We start from the raw sequence: 13,215 nt of genomic DNA on the forward strand, positions 1-13,215 counted from the left end.
CAAGTCATCCTAAAGCTTTTGTTACTCTTTACTATGAAGCAAACTTGCCATCCAGAAAGAACATCTCCAAAAATGCCTCTACTTTAGCATCTTTGATGGCTTCTTCCTTCCCATTCTCACCCTCTTCAGGGAGGGCAACAAGGAGGGAGTTTGATGACCCCTTCCACCCCACCCCCATAGACAGGATCCTACTCCTGCAGCCATCCACAAGTTGACTACCTTTGGGAAGCTTTCTTTGTGTTCTCTTTGCTGATATTAGCGCAGGTTCACCAAGCCTTGGCTCTTGGAAAAGAAAGGCTCTTATGCTCCCCCTCTTTCAGCTGATAGCTATGTCTCAGGAACTGTTAACTTGCTTAGAGTAATACAACTGTCATAGGCAGGGCAGGATGGGGACTCAGGCTGTGACTTTCAGCTAGCCCACTCCCCCACCACCTCTGATCCTCATCACATACATGAAAAAGAAACATGACACATTGGCTAGGAATTGCTGTAGAATTTCTTGCTTAGTTTAGGTAGGGTCTAGTCATGCATGGCTCATGGCTAGTCAGAAAAATCCTGCTGCCTTTATAGACTTTGTGGTTCATGGCCTTGGTGTGTTCCATGCAGGGCTCACTGGTCACTTTAGATATCCATGGCAAATGTGCCTCTGCATCCCTGACTGATTCCAAGTTCAGGGTTATGTGGTTCTTATCCCAAGTTAGAAGGGAGGAGGCCTTGGAATGCAGGGCATGAGGTATATACACTTGGATGGGTGTTCACGTCAATTAGATGTGGCTGATACTTACATCTTGATTGGACATATCCCAGTAAGGTCTCTCTCCAAATGACATCACTTCCCACATGACAATCCCATAGCTCCAGACATCGCTGGCTGACGTAAACTTGCGGTAGGCGATGGCCTCTGGAGCTGTCCATCTCACAGGGATCTTCCCTCCCTAGAAGAAGGTGAAACCAAACCAAGTCAGTTCATAAAAGTAAAATGAAACAGGTACACATCTTATTCTCCACCATACCCTACCTGTGCTGCCCTAGCCTGCAAATCAGGACAGCCAAGAAACTCCTTGACCCACAAGCAATAACTGTTGACAGTAGTCTACTTAGAAGAGCTACGGGGAACCAGCAAGGCCTATAGTAGCCTCATGGAGATTCCACACATGAAGGGGATGGCCATGACGAGATTTCACCATCCCAACCTGACACCCTGATTTACCATCAGTGCCAGTAAGGTGTTGGGAAAAAAGCTCTAAACCATTCTAAGCTCACCAGAACCACAGAACCACAACCAATCGGCTACTGGAGATGCAAGCTATGGCTGTCATTGTCTCACATCAGTGCAAACACCACAGATTTGGTGTTGTTAGAGGTGTTCAAGTTGGTGTTAGAGGTGTTCAAGTTAAACAGAGGCCTTGACACTCACAGCATGAGGTATACTTGGATGGGCATTCACATCAATTAGAGGTGACTGCTACTTACATCGTGATTGGCCATACTCCAGTACGGTCTCTCTCCAAATGGCATGACTTCCCATGGACATGCAATGAACACTAAGGAGCATACTCATGGGACATACTGTCTAAGGAGCCATGGGGCATACTCTCTGGGAACTCTGAAAAGTTATACCAGCTGCACCACGGCCGCTGCTCATATACTCCATTTCTGAGGAAAGGTTTTCCTAGCTCCATGTTCTTGTCCTGCTGACAGCCATAGGCTGCACTGGTTATGAGGAGCCCTTGGCCCGTTTGTATGGTGGTCACCCCAGCTGCCCTTCAGAAGAGGCCAGGATCTAGGAGATTTGAGATCCTGTTTCCAAAGGGCTGATCTGGTTTTATTGGCTTGTTTGTTTTTTTGTTTTGTTTTTGTTTTCTCCTTTTGGTCTTGAGTGCCATTTGGATGTGTCTAACTTAGTTCTCTGTTTGGCCCTTATCTGCCTTCTAGACCTGGCCCCGTTCAAGGAGGATCTAGGGTCTCCAGAAGAGCCCACCCAGTGAGGCTACAAACTGCTATCAATGTTTATGGGATAATGGAGAGGCAGACCAGGAAACAAACTCAAAATGGTGTTAATTCACTTGAAAAAGGAGGAAGGTGAGGACAAAGGTGAGCTGTGGGGGGCCACTAGCTTTGACACAAGTTCTGGCTTTTTCTACCTATGTGACCAGGGAAAGTAGCCAACCCTTCTGGGATCCTGTACAGCCTGAGCATCCAGTGTAGTAAGGGGCGACTGTCCATGGACATCTGATGGCACACTGCCTGTGTGTTAGCTACTGTTCTCACTGTGTGCTAACTACTGTTTCTGCTGTGCTCCGCTCTAGAGAGCAAGTCATTGACCAGACACACTTGAGGCTGAAGGGAAATCCAGACAGACCGCAGTAGAGGGCTAAAGCAGTCCAGTTTAGCTCAGGCCAGGGATTCTGCAGAAGCAGAGAGCGGGAAGGCTGAGAAAGCAATCAAGGAAGTTTGGCTTGTCCTGCACACACACCTACACTGACTTTCTGTGTTCCTGTGATAAGTGTCAAAGCTGTCACCCAAACCCATCACTCCTTAGGCCATGGGTGACTTTCTTTTTCCACCCATCATGCTCAATACCAGATCTCACCGCATAGCACTGGTCTGTGCCTGGACAGAGAATCACTCCACAATCCCTGAAACTAAGAGAACCAGACAATGGAAGCTATGCCAAGGCGCAGCAGACACTGCCTTCCTTCCTCCCAAGACCCATGCTTCAGCTGTAGCCAAACTTTTATATCAAACACTCTTACATTCAAATGACTGATATCTCTGGTGGAGTTCAGCAAGAATGCCTGGTCCGTGTATAAATGGTTAATCTTCAGGATGAGGGAGAAGCAACACTAAGCAGCAGAGTGCATTTTTATCTGGCTGCCTCTCCAGGGCTGAGAGAAATAAAGGCCACCTGGCCCAGACCTCCCTCCCTCAGTGCATGCCCAACTTTCTGCAAGGAAGGCAGTCCTGATTTCCCCTGCGGATTCTGGCAGGCTTCTGTGGTGGGAGATGTCCTTAGCTCAAATGCCAGAAACATGACAAATACCTGGAGGGCAGGCTTAGGCTGCCCTGCAAGGGATGCTCTGTCCTCACAATCCCCCAGAACACAGATGCACTCACTGGCTGTAGCAATATGGTAGCATGGCAGAGAAGAGAGGTGGAAATCATCTGACGAACCAGTAACTGCCAAACACAGAAATGTCAGTGGGTGGTAGCTCACTGTGTCCTTGAAGGAGAGGTTGTTGCCACATCTTGAGATAGACCAACTTCTCCAAAGGGAAAGAGCTTTTGCTTTTTCAAAATACTTGAGTTGGGTCAGGGAGATAGCTCAGTTGGTAAAGTGCTTGCCTAGCAACCACGAGGACCGGGGTTTGATCCCCAGAAACAATATAAAGAAGGCCAATGTGGTGGCCTACACTTGTAATCCCAATACTAGACACGGGCATATGCCTGGGGCTCATGGTCAGCCAGCCTAAACTACTTAGTGGGCTTGAGGCCAATAACAGACCCCACCTCAAAACAGTGTGGACAACTCCTGAGTTAAGGTAAGAGAGGACAGGATGGGTGTCTGTGTGTGTGTGTGTGTGTGTGTGTGTGTGTGTGTGTGTGTCAGAGAGAGAGAGAGAGGCTCACGTGAGAACTTATCAGCATTACTGTGCAAAACTAGGAGACAGAGGCGACTAGGTGGAGAAAGTCCTTAAGTAAAAGGACTTGAGGCTTGCTTATCTTTTGTGTGTGTTTGTTGCAGAGGGGTGAGGGATGGAGGTGTAGTTCTGAATTTCAAAGAGCTGGTTTGGGAGTCTGGGAGTGTCCTCCTCTGCCAAGTCTGGAGCAGACCCCAGGGGCTGTCAGCAGCAGCTGTTGAGCTGCTCCCTCTCGCATGTAAAGTGGCCATGCCAGCCCCGCTGGCGGGCAGCCTCAAGCCCTTCTGCCACCTTGTACTGTTGGGCCTCGCTGAACATGGAGCTCGGCCTGTCATCACCACTCCCTCCATCTCAGCAGGTGGCTAGGCCTTCCAGAAGAGCCACCCTGGGCAAGGAAGTGACAACTTGTCATGGCCAGCTCTTCTTGGTTGAGAAACCAGGGGCACACTGACCTCTGGGGGCAGAACAAAGGGAAACACAGAGTCAGGGGAACAAGGGGTTGTGTCTTCCCACTCAAGGATTTTAAATTTCTCTTCTGTTTTTTGTTTGTTTGTTTGTTTGTTTGTTTGTTTTTGTTTTTGTACCACACAGGTGGTGTTGTCTTCTCAGGCTCAATGGTATTTACAGTGACAGTCACAATTACTTAACTTATCTCTGGTTATATGACAGGAAATCTATTAGGTTAGAGGATGCTGACCATGAGGGGACAGAACAGGAAGTTGATGACATTGCAGCGGGCAAGACTTTCACAAGCCAGGTAGGTCTTGCTGCTAGAAGAGGAAATCTGGACCTGAAGCTAAGGCCAGTCAATCCACATGTCTGCAAAGTGTCGTTAAGGGTCCCTTACTTTCCAACGTAGGTATTAAGAAAGGGCACAGAGAAACAGTGACTTTCTCAGCTGGGTGTTAGGTAACATAAAAGAGAATTCTTAGTATGCTGAAGAATATGGAGGTTCAGTAGGAAGGAATCAACATCCTTGTGGACAGAGAAAGGCTGAAGAGACCCTTGCTTCTGGACCAGGCTTTGCACAGCATCCTGTATCAGTTCCCCCAGAGATGCTGAGGGTACCGGTCTGCACACTGCAGGCATTGATATATTACTCCTGCTCATCTTTGCTGTGATCAAATGCCTGACAGAAACAAGTTCCCAGAGGAATCCTTTATTTTGGCTTGCAGTTTCAGAGGTGGTAATCCATCTTGGTGTGAGGGGCGGAGCTGAACAACTCTTATCATGGCTGGCAAGAAACAGAAAGGCACACAGGAAAGGGCCAGGGTTAAAAACAACTTCCAGGGACCAACTTCCTCCAACTAGATCCAACAGAACAGACCTCTATGCAGTACCCATTCTGTTCCCAGCCGGGTACAGGGGACATAGCAGCAATGAGACTCAGCTCCTACCTCAAGAAGAAAAGTTTATCTCTGCAGCCGCCCAGTCAGTACATTTTTTTTGTCATGGTGAGGACAGATACAGCGCACAGCCTTCTGCTCTCACCCACTCTATGAAGAAGGATGGCATTCCAAGGCCAAGCACTGGGCTCAGGACTCAGCCCCCTGCTGAGCATGCATCTCAGAGGAGCTTCCACGTGACTGGCATGGTCATGATGTCTCTGTCCACCAGATTCTGTGAGACAAAGTCTCTGTGGGATTACACAGGAATCCAGGCACTAAAGAATACTGACTGTAGTGACCAAAGACTTATTCACCAAATACTCGAATCATGGTGCAGGCATCTCTTAAAGTTTGAAAATGATATAGGTTTATGACTAAGAGTGTCACACAGTGGGTCTGAATTTCATAAGCCTGCTGCTCCAAAAGGTTTATATTATAGAAAATACATCGGAATTTTAATGGGCCATGCATATAGCCTATTGATCATGCTACTGTTATCATTAAAGAAAGATCTACTAAGAGTTATGAGTTGGACTATGTCACCCACAAGAAGATACACCCATCTTCTAACCTGTTATTGTGTCACTTGGATTCTGGAGGATATAATCAAGAAAAGATAAGGTCATCCTCTATTGGAATCTGGCCCTAAATGCAATGCTGGCTTCTTTATAAGAAGGTCATGTCCGCTATGACATCACAGAGGGGTAACCATCCTCTGAAGACCTGAGGCAGAGGTGCAAGTGGGGATTCTGCATGACAGACAGGTGACTTCTAGGAATGAGAAAGAATAGATTCTGCTCTCTGGCCTTAAAGTGAAGCATGGTCTTAACAAAAGAGGAACCCTTGGCTTATAGCCTCTAGAACTGAGAAACTGGATTGCTGGTCTTTAAAGCCACATTACAAACCCCAGAATCAACTGACAGGGACTCACAGGAACTCGAAGAGATCAGGAAGCCTGCTGGGATTAGATCTAGGTCCTCTACATATATGTCATGACTGAAGAGCTTGGTGTTCTTGTGGGAATCCTAACAGTGGGAGCAGGGGCTATCCCCAATTCTTTTGCCTATTTGTGGGACCCCTTTCCTCAGACTGGGTTCCCTCCTCCAGTTTTGATGTGAGGGCATGTGCCTTGTCTTATTATAGCTGTTATGCTGTGTTTGGTTGACATCCCTGCTATTTTCTAAAGTGAGACAAAAAGTGGATGGGTCTGGGGGAGACAGGAAGTGGGAAGGAGAGGCTAGGGGAGGGAGGAAAAAACACAGTTTGGATGTAATATATAAAATGATAATAATAATAATAATAATAATAATAATAATAAAGCTGGATTATTTTACTTTCTTTACAGCAACTGCAGGAGGCTAATGCATGGGCTACACACAGCGGTATTAGGCAGCTATTTAAAAATCACTGCTCCAGACTCTTACAAGATATTGCTATTAATGAGTGGTAAGACTTGGGGATGAGAGGTACTGCCCGACACCTTATTTCAAAGCCTCTTAATTAATCTTCAGCCCCAATAATATTTTTTCTGTGCTGTATATCAGACTCCAGCCACAGTCCACACTATAGAGGGCTCTTTCCTAGCATGCAGCAAGTCCTAAGATCTAGGTAGCAACTTGAGCCAAGACTGCCACACTCTAGATGTACTCAACACTAAAGGCAATGTATGCTCTGCAAACCCAAATGGCCCAGCCCAAGAGTGCTCAAGATTATCTGCCCACTGCAAGTCACTCAAAGGACGTCTTTATTGCACTAACCATCCCAGATACTGTCACTTATGTAGAATTCCTGGGAGTAATGCTCAAGGTTAGTAGAATTAAGGGGAATTGGAATTAGATTAGAATCACGGGTAGGTGGCTTTAATATGTCGACAAGAGTGGTCCCCTAGAACACAGAAGGGGATGTGAGCCCTTGCCAGCAATGTGAGTTAGCAGGAGGCTGCACATGCATAGCAAGTATTTGTCAATACCCTGCTGAATCTAACACACTCTTAAGATGCTGAAAAGGAAACAGAGGGCAAGTTTGCCTTGCATGTCAAGAGTCACTCTGGAGTGGGCAGATTGGACACACCCCTTGAGGCAGTGAGCATCCTGACTGTAGTTGACCAGCCTGGGTGAGGCAGCCACCCATGAAAGCAGCTCTGTGCAGTGCTGGGTAGACAACTTGGGGCGCAGATGGGCCCTGTCTTCAGAACACATCTATGTGATACGCTTCCCTGCGTCCTGCTCCTCAGTCGCTGTCTGCTACTTTGGACCAAAAAAGTCAGAAGTGAGTCTAAGTGCTAAACGAGAAAAGTATTTTAGAAGGAGTGGCTGACATCAAAGATTCAGGCAAGCACACCAACCCATTTTCCCCAAACTAATAGGTAAAGTGATTTTTTTTCTAGATAAGACCAGAATCTGTCAAGTTTCTGCTTGCCCCCTCCCTCCCGGCTCTTAACAGCCCATGGAAAAGGCTCCTTCTGGCTGCTGAATTACAACTGAGCCTATGTAACAAAGAGGTGCTTCCCAGGATGCCAGGAAATTGCAGGGAAAACGGTCTCTCCACCTTTGGAAAGAGTTCATCTGGCCCTGCTGCTGCCTTCCTTCTAGAGGCCAAGCTCTTGTTAGAGACACTGCAATTTATTCCCTTGCTGAGGATTATGGTGCAGGAAATGGAGAAGGAGAAGGACTCTGAGCATTTGGTTGGCTGCTGGGACAGGTGAGCTTCTGAGATGGTGATCTCATTTGTCTTGCAAATACCAAGCACACACTACCCAGAAGAGGGGCTGGGAGACAAGACACCAAGCCTTGGCGACTGCAGATGGAATTGTTTCTAAACAGAATGTTTTTCAAAGCTTCTCTTGAAGCATTAGCTGTGCCTGCAAAATGAATGACACAATGTATTTCGTACAAGTAATAAAATATGTGATTTGAATAACTACAAATGAAAAGATTTACAGTCAGTGGGCTCCTGGCTGCCTCTCCCCTGAGCTCTGTGTGTGCCGAACTCCTTCTGCAAGATGCTGCAAGAGGTAATTGCAGCCCAAACATCATTTCCCAGCACCTTGAGAAAGGCCTATTTGGACATAAATTAACTAAAAATATGCGGGTGATAGTGTGTATTTCATGTGTGAAGAACAGAAAGGCCACTTGGTGATGTTTCCGATTGGGGTGGGGGTGGGAATCCCTGTTCTGAACCAAACGGATGAAACAGAAGTCATTTCTCTGCACTACCCTGACAGGAAAACAGCTGGCTTTTACTACCCACACCTAAAACAGCCCCTGCCGCTAAAACAGCCCCTGCCACTGCTCGATCATTATTATCTGCCATCATTCAGCACTTCTAGAGTTTACAATTAGAAAGAAAGGATAGCTAGACAGTTTAAATGATTCTAAAGCTGCCATCATTCACTTGACAAGGACCTGGGAGGTAACCTTCCTGCTGGCCTGGATCAGTCCCGCAGAAGGAGCTAACAGGGCTTATGTCCTGAAGAAGGCAGTGTTGGAGACCAAGTCACCGAGGTGTAGGCAGGTTCTCTCCTGCATGGGACCCCAAAGCTGGGCCCTGCTATCACTGCCTCTGAAGAGCCATCTTGGAGAGAGGAGTTGGACCAAATGTAGGAATGGGAGGAACAGATTCTCTGTGCATTTTGTCTTAGCCGACAGACTGACCACTGATAACCCAGGGAGGGTTCCATCCATCCATCCATCCATCCATCCATCCATCCATCCATCAGGGGTCTAGTGAACAGGTCTGGGCTCCCTTGCTTTGGAAACAAAATTCACTTACTTACTTAGGGCTTAGGGACTGTGAGCCCCTGGGGTCTCTAGATGATAGGTGGACACGAAGGATCAGGGAGCAGGGAATAGGCAAGGTTGTAAGGAGGCTCAGAGTTCACCAGGATGAGATGTCACCCTCCTTTCTGGGGCCATAGCCAGAGGTGTAGGCAGGTTCTCTCCTGCATGGGACCCCATGTGTGTCATCTATTGCTTCCCAGAACCCTGCCTGAACTGAGTTTTCTCCTGGAACTCATCTAATCTCTCCTCTGAACCTCATCTGCCACCCTCCTCAGCCCCAGTCCACTCTAAGCAGCTACAGCCCACACCCCCGCCCCTGCCACCCTCCTCAGCCCCAGTCCACTCTAAGCAGCTACAGCCCACACCCACACCCCAACCCCATCTTTAGACAGTCCAGTTGCTATATCTCAGTGCCTCAACATGTCCACAATTCCTTGGGCCCTCTTGCCTCCATCCTCCTACCTCCATCCCTGTGCTTCCCTCCCACCCTCATCCTACCTGACACACACACACACACACACACACACACACACACACACACACATTCTATTCCATTTCTACTTCTGTGCATGCAGGGTACTGGGTTTCTCTGCTGCCTAGCACAGGAGTGGCCCCTCCTATAGCCATGTACCTGGCAGGGCTCTGACCATGAGAAGAGGTTTCTCTGCTCTAGATCAGAGTTTCTCAAACTGTGGGTTCCGACCCCTCTTGAAAGTAGGGGTGATGGTGGTGGTGGTAGGTGCCCCATCTAAGATATCCTGCATATCAGGTATTTACATTATTGCTCTTAACAGTATCAAAGTATAGTTATGGAGTAACAGAGAAAATAGTTTTATGGTTTGGGATCACCACAAGATGAGGAGCTGTGGATTAAAGGGTCACAGCGTTAGGAAGGTTGAGAGAACCACTGCTTTAGATGAAACCAGGGGTCTCAGATGCAGAGATCTGGCCTCTGCTCTGTCATCCTGGAGACTTCTGCCCAGCCTTGCAAAAAACAAACAAACAAAAAAACAAACAAACAAAACCGGTGGCATCTGATCTGAGAGCCTCAGCAAGGTTAGTATGGTCTCTAGTATTTTTCCTCCTATTAGTGGAATATAAGCATCTTAGGGACACTGATAATAACTTACAGCAACAGAGAATGTAGCTTTATTCTTACCCACCCTGTATCTTCTGACACCTTACCAATGCCCACTAACCACACCTCGAATCTCCCTTCTTATCCCCATCTCTAAAAGCGATGCTAAAACAATCGCTCACGCTCACATTAAATAGCTCAAGCTCTTCTGGCCCCCTGAACAGCACTCCCTTCTTGGCATGGCTTCTCCCTCAAACAAACCCAGCAGTTATAACCAAGTCACTTAACCACTCTGTCTTACTGTCTCCACCTGCCAATGGGGATAATAATGCTTAATTATCTCCGAGGGGTGCATGAGGAGTTGTTAGCTAATGCTGGCGGAGTGTGCAAGTGTGCTAGTGAGGCGGCTCCACCTGCCACCCAGCAGGACCCCTGTTCTCAGATGCTCCTGTCTTCCTCTGAGGCAGTGAGCAATGACTAGGGAGAAAAACGTGGAGACATGCCCAAAAGCCACCTACAGAGGCCAGCTTCTTCCTGGATGTCTTCCACACCAGTGGTGTGAATGGATCCGGTATTTTTGGATCTTGATTTATAGACCCTGGGAATGGAGCCACCCAGGGTACATACCTGATGAAAGGTGGTGGGGCTACAACCCCTCCCCCATCTTACACTACACTATGTTTCCCTCCCATTGGATAATTGAAAAGAAGGGAAGATAAATGGAGGAGTGTGTTCCCATGCGTGGAAGTCAAGCAGCACCTTTCCCCATACATGTGAAGAAACAGGAGGAACTCTGCATTCCGCTATAATACTACAGAGCCCCCCAAATCATCTCGCTCTTTCTCTTACATGTTCCCTCCCCACTCCTACTTCATAAAGCATTAACAACCTCAATGTGCAGGTTGGGGATAAATGAAGAGGATCAATGGTATTCTGTGTGAGAAAGGGGAGTCAGAAATGGCCTTATCTCAACCACTGCCAAACACATCCATCCCCAGTACTGGGGGAAAAAAGAAGATAAGAATGCAGAAAAACCTAGTACTTAACAAAACTAGAAAGGGAATGTAAATAATGGTGCAGGTCTATGATCCTTCAACCTTCCAGAATCATTTGAGATGGACACCATGGTCACCTCTAGGAGGCTTTAAGGGTTGTGTTTTTCTGCCTGTTGCAAAGGATGAACCATGTGAGGACAGAAAGGGCATAGGACATCCCAGCTTTGGATGGTGCAGCCTAAAAACAGAGAAACAGGAAGTAAGGAGCCAGCCATATGTGGCACAGAGAAGCACCTCTGATCCTACCTCATTTTGTCATTTTCAACCCCAGGGAAGCCAGCAAAGGACAGACACTTATGCTTAAAAGCTGAGGACAGAGTATAAAGAATAGGATAATGTCTTAAAAACCATACCTCAGACCAAGGATCAGAAAGACGAGAACATGCAAGAATCTTTATGTTGTTGCCCAAGAGTAATTTCAAGACTTCCCAAGCAAGACTATGAACTTTTAGAAGACTTCTAGGTTGAATTTCCAAAGAGTAAAAGGGAACACAGGTATATTGAGCTAGCCAATGTCCTCATGTAATGACAAGTCCTGACTGGTTCTATGGTGGCTGGGTTGTTTGTCTGTCTGTTTGTTTGTTTGTTTTGTTTCTAAATAATCTTCAGTCACAATATTAAAGATTGGTCTTGATGAGACTCATTAGTGGATTCTAAAACTGGGGGAGAACTTTTGATGGAGACAGGACACTGGTGTGACCTAACATCTTATCACAGGGCAAAGGTAGCATGAACAGTGTAAAACTGAACATGAGAGAATTGGACAGAATCTTGAGTAGGTGATCAAAATTAATAACATTGATGACAAGCAGATGGTTATCACATGTCTCCAGATACAGCAGTAGAGGAAGAATACAACACTATGGAATAGCATCATGGCCAAGAACACAGAATCTGAATGGAATCATGAGAGATGTCAGAAAACCCAAAGAACAAAGTTTCTTTTAAAAAAGTAAGCATGTTACTTTAAAAAAAGTCAATGCCACCAAAGACAAGGAAACACAGAGGAAATATTTTAGATTAGAAAAGGCTAAAAAGACATGAAAATTAAAGGCAACCCCTGTTAGACAACAGGCTTAGGGGTTATTCTAGTATAGAGTGGGTTCCAAAAAATTAAAGATCTGTCCATGGCATAGACTTCCTAAAAATGATTGGATCCAAACAAAACATTTTCTAAAAATTCCCTTGCCAACTGATGAGGTATCTTGAGGAATTACTTCACCAAACAGTGACATTTCCTTTTGAGTTGGGTTTGTAAAGAAGCCAAGGAAGATATCCCCAAGACAATCCTATGACTTCAGAAGTAGATGATATATTAAATGTAGTGTGGATCATTGTCTTTGAAGCTCCGAAAGTGAAGGGAAAAAGTGCTCCCAGGACTCCGCTTTATAAACAAGCCAACACTGACCGTGGTCTGTGGAGTCTTTTCTAAGCCCAGTGAAAGCGTGACGGGACAGAAATGTCAACCTCATAAAGGGACTCACTACAGCAGCAAAAGCCTTGTTTGGAAGACACATCCGGTGAAGACATGCTATCAGCAGCAGGTGGGGGCACTGTTACCCTCAGGTCAGGTCTTGTTACCACCAGCACTAAATTGTCCCATTCTGTAAAATGCTAACACGTGGAGAGACTCAAATACTGGAGAGAGCCTATGTTTCCCATACTTTTTACTCAGATAGATGTTTGAACATAATCATTTAGTTTCACTCTTACTGAAAGCTAAGTTTTTCCCTGCTTCAGATGGCCATACTGATGGTGCAACTATGGCATGCTCAGACCGACTGCATGCTTTCTGAAGGTGGCTGGACAGACTCTAATTCCCTGCTATAGGCATTTCTGCTAGACTGTCATGTGCACATTTCCCATAAACCCTATTTCTTGCACAACTGTACAGTGAGAAAATGGAAGCTATGGGGAGGAAGTACATTTGGAAGAGAACACTCAAGTCTAATGAAGGCTCCCAATCTCACTGTGGCAGCACAGGAAATAATTACCAGCCTCCCCTGCACCCAGCACATCGGTCTGGAGAGACTTTGTAGCTCTAAGCTCCTCAGTTTTGTGCCCCTCCATGGAAGTATAGGTCCCGTGGGTATGAACATCTTATAGGCATTGCTTTGGTCCAAAGTAAAATTTCTACCAAGGTTACAGGCTCTTTAGGGAACTCAAATGGCTATGTGCTCAGTTTCCTCTGCCTCACCAGAGGAAGAAATGGCCAATGGGATGACTGATACCCACTAACCCTGCAACTCTTTGCCCTAAATAAAGGTCTTTCAG

At 46.5% G+C, this 13,215-nt stretch overlaps 1 protein-coding gene across 1 annotated transcript in view; it reads right to left on the minus strand.

The window, feature by feature from the left end:
* The window catches only part of Ephb1 (EPH receptor B1), a 442,703-nt gene that overhangs the window by 13,283 nt on the left and 416,205 nt on the right, over positions 1-13,215 (minus strand). The window contains exon 13 of the mRNA XM_021171331.3: positions 786-935. Coding sequence (XP_021026990.1) covers positions 786-935 — 150 coding nt within the window. The remainder of the gene's footprint in view (positions 1-785; positions 936-13,215) is intronic.

The sequence above is a fragment of the Mus caroli genome, unplaced genomic scaffold (genome assembly GCF_978045245.1).
Source record: "Mus caroli unplaced genomic scaffold, Mus_caroli_1 scaffold_11, whole genome shotgun sequence".
Classification (NCBI taxonomy): domain Eukaryota; kingdom Metazoa; phylum Chordata; class Mammalia; order Rodentia; family Muridae; genus Mus; species Mus caroli.